This window comes from Silurus aristotelis (assembly GCF_946808225.1).
Source record: "Silurus aristotelis genome assembly, chromosome: 14".
NCBI lineage: Eukaryota > Metazoa > Chordata > Actinopteri > Siluriformes > Siluridae > Silurus > Silurus aristotelis.
The window spans coordinates 21391580-21407420 of NC_139587.1; the positions used below are offsets into that span (position 1 = coordinate 21391580).

Consider the following 15841-nt stretch of genomic DNA (forward strand, 5'->3'; position numbering starts at 1 on the left):
TTCTCCCGATGCCGTGCAGCTCAGAACACAGCTGAGGTGCGTTTTTTCGTTTCTGTTCGGAAATGTCATTGGTCTAATGTTATGGGGTTCAGTTTTTTGGCTTTAAGTTTGTGAAACCGGGAAAAACTCAGGAAAAATTCATAAATAAACTGCTTCGTTGTTTAAGCCGCCGGGTTCAAAACGTGGGGAAAAAGTAGCGGCTTATAGTCGGTACTTGGATAGTGCATGGAATAAATCAGTGACGTTTCAGATTAGGGGTAATCCTAATTTGCTTTCTGCGTTATTATTTATTCTTATACATTGCCTGTATTGGATAGAGAACTGTATAAAGCAGTTATAAAGAAGATTTCAAGAGAGAAGGAAGGACTCTCAAAGCATTGTATTATAACTTTCTGTGGCATTCATATTTTTTTGTATCAACAAGCCGAGCTGAACTGAACAAAACCAACGAAGGACATATTTAAATTTTCTTTTTGTACACAACCACTAACGAGTATCTGTAAGTTAAATGGTCATAATTTATTTTTCTCTTGTATCCGCATATATCTAACGGCAGTAAATTGCACTGCGGTTGTACTTAAGGAAGTAGTGTGCATTGATTGTTTATTTGATTTGTGGTGCAATATAATTAACTACACTATGCTACAAAGTGTTTTTTTTTTAAAGTGCTTTACATTGTAATAAATTCCAACATGACAACTCATTGTATGGCAAAAAAGGTAAAGCATGCTATCACTAACAAGTTACACTTAGCCAGATTGCAGAGTTGGTCTTCCATTTTAAACCCATGTGAAACCCAAATCCACTAAGCCATAATTTCTTTGTTATCATACTCTTATAACAGTGGAAAATATATGGTCCTGAAGTAGTCTTTTCTTAACTGGTTCAACTGTAAAACAATTCCAAACCGTGGAAGACCAAGTAGTTATATGCTGGACATGTCCAAATATTTATCTATGCTGGAAAATCTCACATTAACTGGATGGAAACTACAGAAATTGTTCTTTTTAATTTTTTTAAACTGTTTAAAAAAAATCTAAATTGGATCTGCATTGTTTTGCAAATAACACCACAGCATCACCAATGTTTTTCTATAGAACATAAGTAAAAATGAGCTTAACCCTGACATAAAAACATGTAGTACATTCAATTTGACAACCGCATAAGATGAAAAAAGGCAACACAATTTGTACAAGCAGGAGATTCTTTATAGCTACTTAATTATGTTTGTGATAAATTTTTTTAGAAATAAATAGTTGCTGCTAGCAGTAGCTGTTGAATAAAGATGTTCGCTTTAAGCTAAATTAAGTAAGTAAGTAAGTAAGGGGCTCAAGAACAGGCTCTGTCTGCTTCTACCTGGGGCAGAGAAAACCCTGCCCCTACGGGCCTCTGTTAGTTTTTGTTGCAGTTCTTAACCACTGGAATATTAACACATAAAAACATGTAACTTTATAGAAGCTGAAGTTTTTGCAGAAGCATGCCAAAATGCTAACTTGTGTTTGTCAAAATAGCATTTCTTTTCAATTCATTTGTCACTCAAAATATGTAATTAGTTTTTCAGTGGAATTTTAAAATGAATGTACAATATTCTGTACACTGTAAACTATTTCATGTCTATCTTATATTTTATCTTATTTTTAAAACTATTTTATATTTAATCTCTCTTTTAATGTAATTGCTTTTTGGTGTAGTTTTTTTTTTTTGTGTGAAGCATTTGGCAATTATGCAAGAGTCTCCACTGTTAGGTTTTTATAGGGATTTATAGAGAGTGAGAGACAGAAGTGGGAAGTAACGAAATACAAATACTTCATTACAGTACTTAAGTAGATTTTTTTGATATCGGTTCTTTACTTCACTATTTATTTTTTCGGACAACTTTTTACTTTCAGTCATTACATTTTTACACAAATATCTGTACTTTCTACTTTTTACATTTTCAAACCAGACTTGTTACTTTAGTTTCAATCTATTTGGTGAAAATGTAATATTTTTTGCCGTTTTCAATCTACCACTAGTGCATAATTTCCTAGCTCTTACACACCATGGATGTAGGCTAGTTTATGAAGCTAACAATGAGCAAGACATCTGTAATCTGAATAAAAGTTAGAAGAGGTAAATTTTCTCTGGTATCACCTCGTTAACCGTCCGTGACATTAGGGATGAACTTGTAAGGAATAAACTTATTGGCACTCAACAAATACATTCCAACTTTATAACCTCTTTATCTCTGTAAAGCTGATTTGGGACAATGCCCATTGTTAAAAGAGCTATACAAATAAAATAGAATTGAAATCGAATTGAATTTAGAGAGAGATAATGAGAGAGAGATATACAAGGAAATACTCAAGCCAGATGCCTTTGCTATTTCTTGGTAACATTATGTGCCAGTTTTTCATGTTATTCATTTTTCATGTTATTCTGTTGTTTTTTAATTTTTTTATTTTATTTTGTGTTTCCACTTTTTATTTGATTGAAATTGTATTGTGTTACATTTATTATGTTAATATATTACATTCATTACATTTTATTGCATATTACATTATTCTTTCTTTCTTTCTTTCTTTCTTTCTTTCTTTCTTTCTTTCTTTCTTTCTTTCATTCTTTCTTTCTTTCTTTCAATTATATGTGTTTTGTGTATGTGACCAATCAAATTTGCATTTGAAACAGAAAAAGTAGAACTTCGTGAGAGAACAAATCTTTATAGATGCTGTTTTTTTTGGACATTCCCCAACATAAATTGTAACTATAGACAGATCAACTGTACAACCTTCAGGACTTACAGAATGAGGAGAGATTTCTTGCCAACCACTTGTTAGCCAAATGTATGCTTATAGAACAGATACTCCTATTTTGGCTCTCCCTCTCTCCCACCACCTCGTCTATGTTTTATTTTATGTCCCTGAATACTTTCTCCTACTGGTTCCTCCCTTAATGTTCTCTCTCCTTTAACACCACAGCACTAATCTAAGTTGTTTTTTTAATGATGCTGTTCCTTTTCATAATTAGATTGTCATATAATCTGTACAGTAGGGTCTTTTCTATTTTTTTTGTGGTGGTTTCTTCTCTAATGTTTTCTTTATTATTGCTTTTGGTTGCATTTTTTAGCTCCTCTCGCACTACACATGCTTTAATTTAGTTAATGTACAAAGCAGCCCTCGTTCTGCCACAGCCGCACTACTGTAGTCATACATCTCTCTGTTGCAGTCTCCAGAGCCTCTCTCATTTCTTGATGCGCCATGGACCTGTGCGCATGTGTCTGTGTGTGCGTGTAAGCTGTTGCACTCTGCTCTGCTGTGTAGAAGAGGTTGCTCATGGCACGTTGTTTTTTTTACAGAGCTACCCCTCTCATCTCAGCCTCTCTTTCCTTCTTGTTCTATTTTCCCCTCCTTTCCTCACACTCATCCCGCCATCCAGCCTTCTATTTACAGTGCCACTAAGTGGATGAATGGTGCATGTGCATGGGATGGAGAAAAGGATAGAGAGATAGAGGGAGGAAGAATGATGTATAAAGCAAAAGGACTCCTATGGCCTCCTCCACTCTAAGGGGGTAATAGGGGTCATTAATAATGTGAGCTCTGTTCTGCAGTTTAGTCTCTGCTAAAGGTTAAAACAGTGTCTGTGTGAGTGACCATGTGTGTGTGTGTGTGTTTGTGTGTCTGTGTGTATGTGTGTTTGTGTGTGTGTAAGAGAGAGAGAGAGAGAGCAAGAGAGAGAGAGAGAGAGAGAGAGAGAGAGAGAGAGAGAGAGAGAGAGAGAGAAAATGAGAGATAGCTCTTAGGACTAATGAAGATAAACAGTGTCATTTTGGCAACATTCTGCACTATAGGAGTAGACAGCATTTGGGCCCATAACTGTGCAGAAATCCCATATAACAACACACTCTCACACACACACACACACACACACACACACACACACACACACACACACACACACACACACACACACACACACACACACACACACTGACGAGAGATGTCTAAATGTCTAAAGTATGTGTGTCTGTGTGTGGTGGACTAAGCATATTTGTCTGTGTGTGTGTGTGTGTGTGTGTGTGTGTGTGTGTGTGTGTGTGTGTGTGCGCTCACACACACACACACACACACACACACACACACACACACACATGGGTGCGTTATAGAGTTAAGTAGAAAAAGAAAGCAAGAGAGAGAAGAAGAGCAAGAAAGATGGGGGGTGAATTGCGTGAGCAACAAGCTATAGAAGGTTACTAAAGCAGAGCTCTGCAGTATCATAGTGTATTAAGTCTGTATGTGTGTGTCTGTCTGTGTGTGTGTTTGTGTGTGTGTGTGTGTGTGTGTGTGTGTGTGTGTGTGTGTGCGTGTGTGTGTTTGTGTGTGTGTGTGTGTGTGTGTGTGTGTGTGTGTGTGTGTGTGTGTGTGTGTGTGTGTGTGTGTGTTTCCTACTTAGAATAGAAGATGGACTCATAACAGTGACCTTGAAAAGCCACTTATTAGGTGTTTGTGTGTGTGTGTGTGTGTGTGTGTGTGTGTGTGTGTGTGTGTGTGTGTGTGTGTGAGAGAGAGAGAGAGAGAGAGAGAGAGAGAGAGAGAGAGAGAGAGAGAGAGAGAGAGAGAGAGAGAGAGAGATGTGAGACACAGATGGGTGGTAGATTCAGAATACTCTAGCTGCTACAAGAATGCCAAGGGTCTGCCAAATATTCTTAATGTGAAGGAAAGACACACACACACACACACACACACACACACACACAAATCTGTCTAGGCATATTTCTGCAGAGGCTCAGCATTTCAAATCTGTCAGCTAGAATCTGCATACAACTGACAGTACAACCAGCTGCTGCTCACACCTCAGGGGTAGCACACACACACACACACACACACACACACACACACACACACACACACACACACACACACACACACACACACACACACACACACACACACTTTCCCTTTCTCACACAAACAGATACAGTTTGGGGAAAATGTTGAAATTCTTGGAAGATGTTGCATGAATAACTAGGATTTCATTTTTGATCCTATTGACCCAAAAAAAGTTACAAAATAAAAATGTGATATATCTTTATTGAATTACCAATCCTCTCCACACTATTAAAGCCAGAAAGCCAGGGCTTTTGCCAGTGTAAATATAAAGATACCTGTAATACAGATACCTGTATTACAATAGTATATGTTATTGTTACAGTTTTGAGCCAATTACTGAAATGTTATGCACAAAACTGCATAACAGGATTCCAATTCATCCTAAAGGTGTTCATTAGGGTGGCGATTCAGATGACAACAACGGATTGGAACACATTGTTAAAAGGTACATATTAAGGCTTATATGTATCTTAAACTGTATTTTGGAGACATTCTTTATTTATTTGCACAAATTACACATAATCAAAATTCAAAGGTATGCACACACAGCATACACAGGAGTGAGGTTTAATGCTAAAGTTACCATAACAACAAGAAGCACAGGTCTAGCCAGCTTTTTAATTACACTGCTTGTGTTGTTAAAGAGTTCTATAATGTATCTATTAAAGCAAAACATAACGTGAGGGCGATTTTGACATGAACAATAATAGAGAAGAAAATAAAATGTATGACAGCACTTTACATTTGCTCAACATTCCGAAACACAGATGCTCTGGTCATTAAACTTAAAATAAAATGCACACATTACAGACTTGTGTCTGCTAATGTTACCAACATTGAAGGTAATTTGTTACGAATAACTAAAATAACAAGAAATCCCAAATGTTTCTGTCCATCTAAGTCTTCTTCTTCTTCTTCTTCTTCTTCTTCTTCTTCTTCCTCTTCTTCTTCTTCTTCTTCTTCTTCTTCTTCTTCTTCTTCTTCTTCTTCTTCTTCTTTCGGTTTCTCCCACTAGGGGTCGCCACAGCGGATCATCCGTCTTCATACCCCCCTGTCCTCTACATCTGCCTCTTTCAAACCAACTACCTGCATGTCTTCCCTCACCACATCCATAAACCTCCTCCTTGGTCTTCCTTTTTTCCTCCTTCCTGGTGGCTCCATCCTCAGCATTCTCCTACTGATATAACCCATGTCCCTCCTCTGCACATGTCCAAATCATCTCAATCTCCCCTCCCTCACCTTGTCTTCCATATGTCCTACTTGCGCTGTCCCTCTAATAAACTCGTTTCTAATGTTGTCCATCCTCGTCACTCCCAACAAAAACCTCAACATCTTCAGCTCTGCAACCTCAAGCTCCGCCTCCTGTCTTTTACTCAATGCCACTGTCTCTAAACCATACAACATCGCAGGTCTCACCACAGTCCTATAAACTTTCCCTTTCACTCTCACAGATACTCTTCTATCACAAATCACTCCTTCCACCCTTCTCCAGACACTTTACCCTGCCTGCACACTTTTCTTCACTTCTCTAACACACTCTCCATTACTTTGCACTGTTGACCCCAGGTACCTGAACTCCTCCACCTTTACCACCTCTTCTCCCTGCAACCGCATCACTCCACTGCCCTCCCTCTCATTCACACACATACTCTGTCTTACTCCTACTGACTTTCATTCCCCTTCTCTCCAGCGTGTCCATCTAAGTATCTGGTGAATATTAAACAATATCCTACTTTAGCATCAAAATGATCTCTGTCCAACTTGTTGTAAATGTTGTAATGGTGTAAAATGGATTCAAATCTGTAACAAATATTATGGTTTCTTTTTTAAAATGTCTTAAGGAATTTATTGGAGCACATGCACAGAATCTGAAAGTGAGCATTTTATTTTTCATCTGACTCCTGTCTCTTTAGGAGTTTCTTGACATTTTTGTCTTTAGACCAATGAGCAGTAAATAGAATAAAACAGATCCCAGTGTGTTTCATCAATCTTATATTCACACTTCCAAACACACAAGTACAAAAAGTAAAAACCACACATACTCTCTCTCTCTCTCTCTCTCTCTCTCTCTCTCTCTCTCTCTCTCTCTCTCTCTCTCGCTCTCTCTCTCTCTATCTATCTATCTATCTATCTATCTATCTATCTATCTATCTATCTATCTATCTATCTATCTATCTATCTATCTATCTATCTATCTATCTATCTATCTATCTATCTATCTATCTATCTAGGCCTGGTGGATGAAACTGTACTTTCTGAATGTAAATGAATTTGAGCATTAAATTAAAATTGTAATATTTACATTTGTACACATGCACAATATGTCATGCTTTAGTGCTAACATCTAAGCAAATTATAGCGTTTTTCCTGAACTCCTGGACTTGGAAATGCCCTTGAGTGAGTTTATGGACGAAGAAGGCTTGTCGTTTATGCCAAATTTGATCAGCTATCACAGATATGTTTCGGTTTTCTAACTGAATATAAAAACAAAATGCACATGAATTTTAACAAACAGTATGCAGATTCTACAACAACCTTGTGTCATTTACTATGTACTGAACATGTGTTTTAAATAAGAAGCAGTTTGGGTTGTGGCAATGGTTCTCATGAGTCTATCGTTAGCAAATTAAGATGCTAATTAACAAAAGGGATATGAAAGCCCTAACAAATAAATAGTAACAGGTACCATTTGCGTTTTTGTGTAAAACATGAATTATATCATATCGTTAATATTCTTTATATTAAAGATACAAGCTTTTTTGTTTATGCCTTTGTGTTTTTCTTGTCCCTGCCCTACCTGCTCCTGTGCACTATCTCTTCACTCCCCCATTCATCCTTTCTTATTCTACCTCCTTCATGTGTCCTGAGCGTTCTATGCCCTTGTGTCCTTCTGTCAGAATGGACATGGCTGTGAAAGACCACTGAATGTCCTGAATGCTGTTGTCCAGCATGGACTGTCACCATGACACATGTTCTTTTACTCTTTCTGGGTGTGAGTCATGGCTGTCCTGCCTGTCCCCATATATCCCACAACTAATATAGAGAGAAAGGAAGTAGGCTGTACAAATGGAGAGCATAAAAAAAGACAGGGCGCGATAGTGAATCCTTTCGGGTCATTTTCATACAGGTAATAAAAGCAGTGATTTTGCAGAAGCCACATTGGGTGTTAATGGTTTTTTTCTGTTTTTGTTTGCATAGATAAAATGAAGATAAGTCTTAGACATGGAAATGTTCTATGACAGGCCTCTGTTCTCTTGAACACAGATGTTAGTCAGAGTCTGTACACTGCTTTCCTTCCCTCCTTTTTCATATTCTCTACTTGAACAAGGTTTGACCTTTAGCAGATAGATGTTATTGTGTGTAGGTCTTTCTCTTTCTCTCTCTCTCCATCATTTTCTCTCTCTCTCTCTCTCTCTCTCTCTCTCTCTCTCTCTCTCTCTCTCTCTCTCTCTCTCTCTCTGTCTGTCTCTCTGTCTCTCTGCCGCTGTGTGCCAGTGTGTGTTGATGTATTCGTTAGCTAATTAGGACGAGGTTGTTCTGTCTCTCCCATAATGCTAGTCCATAGTTGAGAGCTACTTATGGCCTTACTCTTCTGAGACACACTTGCCAATCACACTTGCTGCTGGGTTGCTTCATTTATTCACTAGACAATTTCAAACACGTGCACATTCTCTCTTCTTATTTCTCTTGCTCTTTCACACACAAATGCACACGATTAAGATCATTATGAAATACACACAGACAAAGCAGACAGAGCAGCCTTTATCACCTATGTGGGGAGGAGGTTGCTCCCGGATCAAATCTGCACCAGGAGACACTCAGGTGCATTACAGCCTTTTACCCAGCATTCCTCAATACCACAAATTTACATCATGAAATCATTTTAAAATGTATTTCTTAATTTCACATTCTTTAATAACATGGTGTCATTTATTTCTCATTGGTGTGCTTAAGTTTATTTTTGGCTCCTGAGTATTGCAACAGCAAAGAGCTTATGAATTTAAATCCCAAAGATGCCACAGAAATCCCTGGCTGAAAGTCTAGGGTAGCAGTAGCATTACTTTCTCTCTCTCTTTCTCCCTCTCCTGTCAATCAAATGTCAATTATGGTGTCTGTGAGCCCATGTATGCAGAACAGGGCAGATAGCACTCAGAGTGTGCTGTAGTAATGCACGAGTAGCACTTTGAAACAAATGCAGTGATATATCCATTTAAATGGGTGTGTGGAATATAGTAGTTGTTCATACAGTAGGGAACAGCTGACCAGTTAATGGGAATTGTCAACAGACCAAATTGGGATAAAAATTTAATCAATGTTCCTCGATTTTGTTTTCATTCTTTGTTCCCCTAAATGCAATGTTTAACTTAAGTAGCATTTTTCCATTTTTAAAACCCTTATTATATTATAATTCACATACATTTATGCCATTTGTATCTAGAACAACTAACATGTATCTCATTCATACAGCTGAGCAGACATGGGGTTAAGGGCCTTGCTCAAGGGCCCAGGAGGGTCGGCAGCTTGGTGTGGCTGGGATTTGAACTAACAACCTTCGGAGAGAAAGTCCAATATTTTAACCACTAATCTACCACCTCCCCACATCACTAAGATCATTCAAAGTCCCCCAAAAATTGATGATAATGTTTTAGAATCAATATGTTGTATAAACACTATACCTGTAGATATATTACCAACACTTAACTCAGTGTGAATGTTTCCTCTTTTTTTCATATTCATCTCTGTTCTATCTATCTATCTATCTATCTATCTATCTATCTATCTATCTATCTATCTATCTATCTATCTATCTATCTATCTATCTATCTATCTATCTATCTATCTATCTATCTATCTATCTTATGGCTGGTAATGTAATTGAAAGCCTTTCAATTTGTAAGCAGAGCTACAGCATGACATAAAAATTATTACAGCAAATCAGTGTGCAGTTTGTCTCTCTATCCATTATGAAAGAAATTTTTTGTAAATGAATATGCATTTTGCTTAGCTAAAATCTTGTTATATTAATTGTACATGCTCACTTAATAAATTGTGATGTAATAAAAATAAAATCATGCTTTAGCCTGTGCAAAGCATTACTTTAATGCTAACCATGTGAACATTAAAATTGTTAGCAAGTAAAAAAAAAAAAAAAAAAAAGTGGCAAAACATTTATAAGTATGCAGATTATATCAATAAACTTTCAGCATGAATTATAAGAATTATGTCCTTCAATATCAGTAAAACAAGGATGTACATGCTACGTCCTAGACACAATTACAGATAGCCTTTTCAATCAGAGTGGTAGCATAGAACAACTCAACAGTTATATAAAGGTTTTATATGCCTTTACATAATTGTCTCAAATTTGGACATTGTTTAAAGACACAAGATTGACTGGCTGAGAAAACTATTAGCTTAACCCAGGATCTTATATAGTTAAACAGATACTAAATCTGCTTGTAAACTGTATCATTCTGTAGAATCATTACTGCATCCTAGCCTACATGGTTATTATTGCTTGCATTTTGCCTACAGAATTAGGACATGCTAGTAACTTTGAGAAATCAGGCCATTAGGTCATGTGGACTCATAAATGTAGGTACTTTATGAGTTCACAGAGGTTTACTCTGGAATTAAAATTCTGTGTGTATGTGTATCTCGTTGTGTGTAAGCAATTTCCTTCAAAAAATATTTTACATTTGATATTTTATTATCCTTTAGGTAAGGAGGCTATTATGGGACCAGACATTGTTAGCTATGTGACATTGTTACAGTGATCTCTTGATCCAATATTTATCAAAGTTCATTGAACAAACATAGCTGAGAAATCCATTATATCATTAAGGTCTCATTAATGGCTTAATAGTAATGATGTGAACTATTACACACATACATTTAAAAGCTGCATTGGTGATGAAAGTGTTTCAAGTCTGACCATGTGCAGTACATACATATGATTTGGCTCTTCTGTGATTTGTACTTTGTGTGCTTAGCCTTGCTACTTTTAGTTTAATCTTTAAAGCCACTTAAAATAAAGAAGATAGCATAAGTAATCAACATTGTTTATTCTTACTAGACTTGTGACTGTACCTTCTCAATCATTGCTGATTATATGGCACCGATTTGCCTGTGAATTTGTCTGAAAAATACCAGCCGATATAAAGATCAAAACTTAGGGTCGTTTCACTGCATGTAACCATCTGACACAAGAGTCACTAATAGGTGGCATGAATCTACTTCCTGGTATAGAAAGAAATTAGCCTCAGCCTTACTATTTCATATTCATCATTATGTGTATGGCTCTTATGGTTATTAATGGTGCTATTGCTTTTTTCAAATCTACTCAATTCATGTTTATTTGTATAGTGCTTTTAACAATGTACATTGTCTGAAAGCAGCTTTACAGAAATAAAAGTGTTATGCAGTTGTACAAAAGAATGTTTATCTTAGTGCTTATAATTTTTATATGAGCATCGTATTGGTCACTGTGTCAAGGAAAAAGTCCCTAAGATGCATGAGGAAGAAACCTTGAGAGGAACCAGATTTAAAAGGGAACCCATCCCCATCTGGGTGGCACTGAATGCTTCGCTATTAATTTGCCTATCATTTGTTAACCATAAAAGTCATTCATTATGTAAGTAATCTGATCTGAATGGCAAAAATTAAACACTATATTCTCAAAGGAGCAACTAGCTCATTTTAACCAGCACCTCTTGATAAACAAAGTTTTAGAAATTGTTAGTAATCTTTACTATCCTCACAACTTCTTACACATGACTTTGAATTGGCTAATTGGACTGTTTAGGTTAAAGAAAACACAATTCTGAATTGTAAACCTATTTCATAAAATGTTCATGCTTACACATTGTATATGTTCTGTTGGTGGATTTAATGGTGAAATCTTGTGCATAAGAAAAGGTAAAAGATGTGACTACTTTTCTAAGTCAAAATAATTTGGATTTACATGTACAGTATATGGATTGCATCTAATACTGTATAAAGGTGATCCCCTGTTCTGTGTACTTAGAGCCTTACTATAGTTCACAGTGTGCTGTTATATTATTGGCCCCTAAGCATTTCTCCTCACTGGCCTTGAAGATTTTGAGTGATTGTAGTCTTGATGGTTGTTCCCTCACTTCTACACTGTTTGTATAAGAAGGACAATTGGTAACATAATTCTGCCATATCATGCTTTTTGTTTTGGGCTCTGTGGTGTCTTGTGTCTCAGCACCTTGCCTCATTAATTAGCTGTCTCTGTAGGGGATGTTCCCTAACACTCCAAAATTAGTGCATCTCAATATCCCACTGAAGAAATGAGGATGTTTCAATCTATAATCTTCTATTCTTGGACTTTTTTGTGATCATAGTACAACAATTTAAACTAAAATTGCAGCTTTCAGCTGTTACAAAAGGATTGTTGGTATTTTGGTGACCCTTGGTGTAGGGGAGAGCTTGCAGAATAATTGCACAAGCTATATTGATATTAATATTTTATCAGGAGTTATTAATAGGTGCGTGTTTGTACTGCCTCTGCCACTAGGTTGTGGGGACATTATGAATTCAGGCTGTTCATGTATCCACATGTCTGTTCTTACATCCATCAGAGATTCTTGTAGGCGCAAAATACCAAAAACAAATGTTTAAATGTTCATTTGATTTATATGCAATTATCCTTGTATTCAGCTCATGACCTAATAAAATTTGGGCATTTTGATCCAAATAGGGTCAAGGTCACAAACAGGTCAAATATCTGAAATAGTTTTTCATAAATTGCTTCCCTCCACTTGAAGTATGCATACTGAGGGTATTTGAGTCCTACAAATTAGCATCAAGAACTAGACTATCAATGTCTCATTAACATCCATATGACTACACATGCATAATATTTTAGTGGTAGAAAATATTGGCTGATAAACACATTTAACTTAATTCTTCATGTCTTTTAGTGCCATCAGTGGTGGGCGGTCAGGGCCAGCAACACCTTCTCTGCTGGCCTAAACACTATCAGAAGCACTGACCTACATTTACAACCTAAATTCTAATATTTGTTCCATAAAATTGTATTATTTTATTCCTAACTGTCTATTCTCTTAATTTGGTAGCTTTTCTTTTGGCTGCACTACTACTATTGAGAATATTACCAACGGGTCTGTTTCTTTAACCAATCAGATTTCATATTAGCCTCACAGGGCCAGCTAGCTGACCCAGAATAGCGTCAGCATTTTTCTGTCTTCTGATTGGTTGGGCAGAGGGGAACCGTTACAGCCAAGTTCGACTGACAAAACACGTGTGTAGCTCTGCACACATGAATACATCCGAGTTACACTTTTTTTATGCCTACGGAGGAAGATAAATTAATTTGGTCTCGGACATACTTAAAAATCCATTTTACAGAAAATCTAGACTTTCGAGGAGAGGTCAGCCAATCCCGAAGTTAGCTAGCTTGTCTCAGCCCGGGAAAGGGTTTGTTCACCGCTTCCAGTCCAGTAAATACAAGCGGTACCACTGGATTACAGCCTCTGAGGAGCGGTGCATCTCTGGTGAGTAGGTTGGATTTTATTTAGATTGATAATGTTTTTGTCATTTTATTAGACAAATACTGAGTTGATGATGTAGGTGTACAGTTGATGATGTAGGTGTACAGTTGCGGTTGTAGTGTGGAGGTTTGGAATCTTAACTGGGTTTCTTGCTTTAGTGAAATGCCTCTCTCTGTGTAATGCCACGCGTTGTTATATTGCGTTTTTGTATAGTATTGATGGTTTCTAGAATTGCAATTGCGATAGTGGTGGTATTACGAGGTGGATTAAGTCGGGTAAGTGAAGGCCCAGGTACCAAATGCATTGACCGCCACTGAGTGCCATTATGTAGATGTTTAACCTTCACATGCTGTTTATAGTGGATGGTTCTTTGTCTCTACAATGGCAATACATCTGGCAAGTTGGGTATTTATTATTGGTTATATACAAATAATAAACATCTCAAATGTGGTTATTAACTGTAAATGAGTTCCAATGCCATTGAAAAAAATCATTTCTTTGATTGGGTGATTTTTATAATGGCATTGGAACTCATTTACAGTTAGTAACCACATTTGAGATGTTTAATATTTGCTAAATAAAAAATAATAGTTTGGTGTATTTAGTTAGTATTATCCAAACAAACCTCTTAATCCTGACATTCCCTGAATCCAGGAAATACTATTTTGTTCTTGTTCTTGTGTTAAAAAGAGCTTTACTATAGAAGGAACTGTGCAAACTTTGGTTTGAAGTTACTTTAAAAATCTCTTATTTCTGATGGTGTGCTGATGAGCTGCTCATCTCGATGTAAGCACATTTAGTTGTAGCCACAAAAAAAGCAACTAAGTGAAAAGAGGTTAAAAGAAATTGGCGTATACCCAACTGAATTAGCAATGAGCCAGCATTATTCCATTAAGATAGAATTGCATGAAATTAGAGCTCTTTAATTGTAATTTGTGGCTTTCCCAAGTACTGGCAGTACCTGAACCACATTTGATTCTCCTCATTTCCAATTTACTCAGCTTGAAAACTACACAGTATGCTGATATTCTGTGGCATCCCCGACCTGATGGCTGGGCAGCTCTAGAATGACTTGGCTCTGGAATGACTTGAGTGTGTGGAGCTCTTCGTGCGGCATGGTCATGATGCACTGTAGTGTAGGGCTAAAACGATTCATCGAGTAGCTCGAGTAATTAGAATACAAAAAACATCAAGGCAAATTATTTGCCTTGTTGTGTCTTTTAGTCTATTTAACTCTACACAAAACACTATGTTTTCACACGGACCATTATTACTGAGGCGCCACCCGGTGAACTCTGGACCACTCCAGGGTCTCATTTATAAACATAGCATACGCAAAAAACATGGCTGGAAATGTACGTACGGCACTTTCCGCGCAGTTTAAAACTATCTGCGTCGTCAATTCCCCTTCTCGCCTTCTGTGTTTCCACATTCTTTTTAAAGGATTTAATTTATTTAATATTTTAATTAGATTTTTTATTTATGTTTGTATTTGCATTTTGTTGTAATATGACATTCAAATGCACTAAATGGGTTTACTTTTCACAGATGACAATTTCAGCAATAAAAATGTTTTTCAAAAAGGAAACAAATTGCTTTTTGAAGAGACCTGTCTTATTTTCTCTTGTATATTTAGTATTGCTCTTAAATGAAGAAAAAGTACTTCTTATCCGATTAAACGATTAACTGATATAAAATAATAATCGATAGCTGTAGTGTGAAAATGTGTGTGTGTGTGTGTGTGTGTGTGTGTGTGTGTGTGTGTGTGTGTGTGTACATGTGTATGGTTGTCCTTCTCTCCTGAAGCTGAGGAAAAATAATGTTTGATTGGGGTTTTTGCGTAATTATGTTATAAAATACGGCTCCATATGTCATGAAACAGATATGACATACAGACGATTACAGAAATCTTAGCACTTTTTTTAGTAACTAAGTTATGAATTGTTTGACGTGCCTCTGGCAAGGGTATCTTTGTCCTTTTCTTTTCTTTTCTTTTTTTTTTTTTAATTTAGGCTGGTGGTGACTCACACCTTCATCTCTGTTACTCAGTGAGATCAGTGTCATCCTGTTTCACAACTGATTACCACACATGCTGATAATTATATATATATGTGTGTTTCTCCACAGTAACTACCACGCTGTCTCCGGGCTCCAGCCATGCCAGAAAGTGCAATGAGACGGAAAAGGCATACTGTGTCAATGGTGGTGACTGTTATTTCATACACGGTATAAACCAGCTGTCCTGCAAGTAAGTCACACCCACCCTCGTGCGCCAGGTTCGAATCATTCAGTCTACTTATATTGGCATCATGTTTTTCCATACTGTACAAATTGTAAATATGTTGGTAAATCATCAAAGTAGTATTTTCCTGTACTGCCTGTCAAAATTTAGAGGACACCTGGCCCTTTTCCTAATTTTGATTCGCAGTGATACCAAGC

At 36.9% G+C, this 15841-nt stretch overlaps 1 protein-coding gene across 2 annotated transcripts in view; it reads left to right on the forward strand.

Moving 5' to 3' along the window:
• Positions 1–15841, forward strand: part of nrg2b (neuregulin 2b) — a 61977-nt gene that overhangs the window by 30871 nt on the left and 15265 nt on the right. For both annotated transcript variants that reach the window (XM_083560732.1, XM_083560733.1), the window contains one exon: positions 15530–15650. In XM_083560732.1, coding sequence (XP_083416858.1) covers positions 15530–15650 — 121 coding nt within the window. The remainder of the gene's footprint in view (positions 1–15529; positions 15651–15841) is intronic.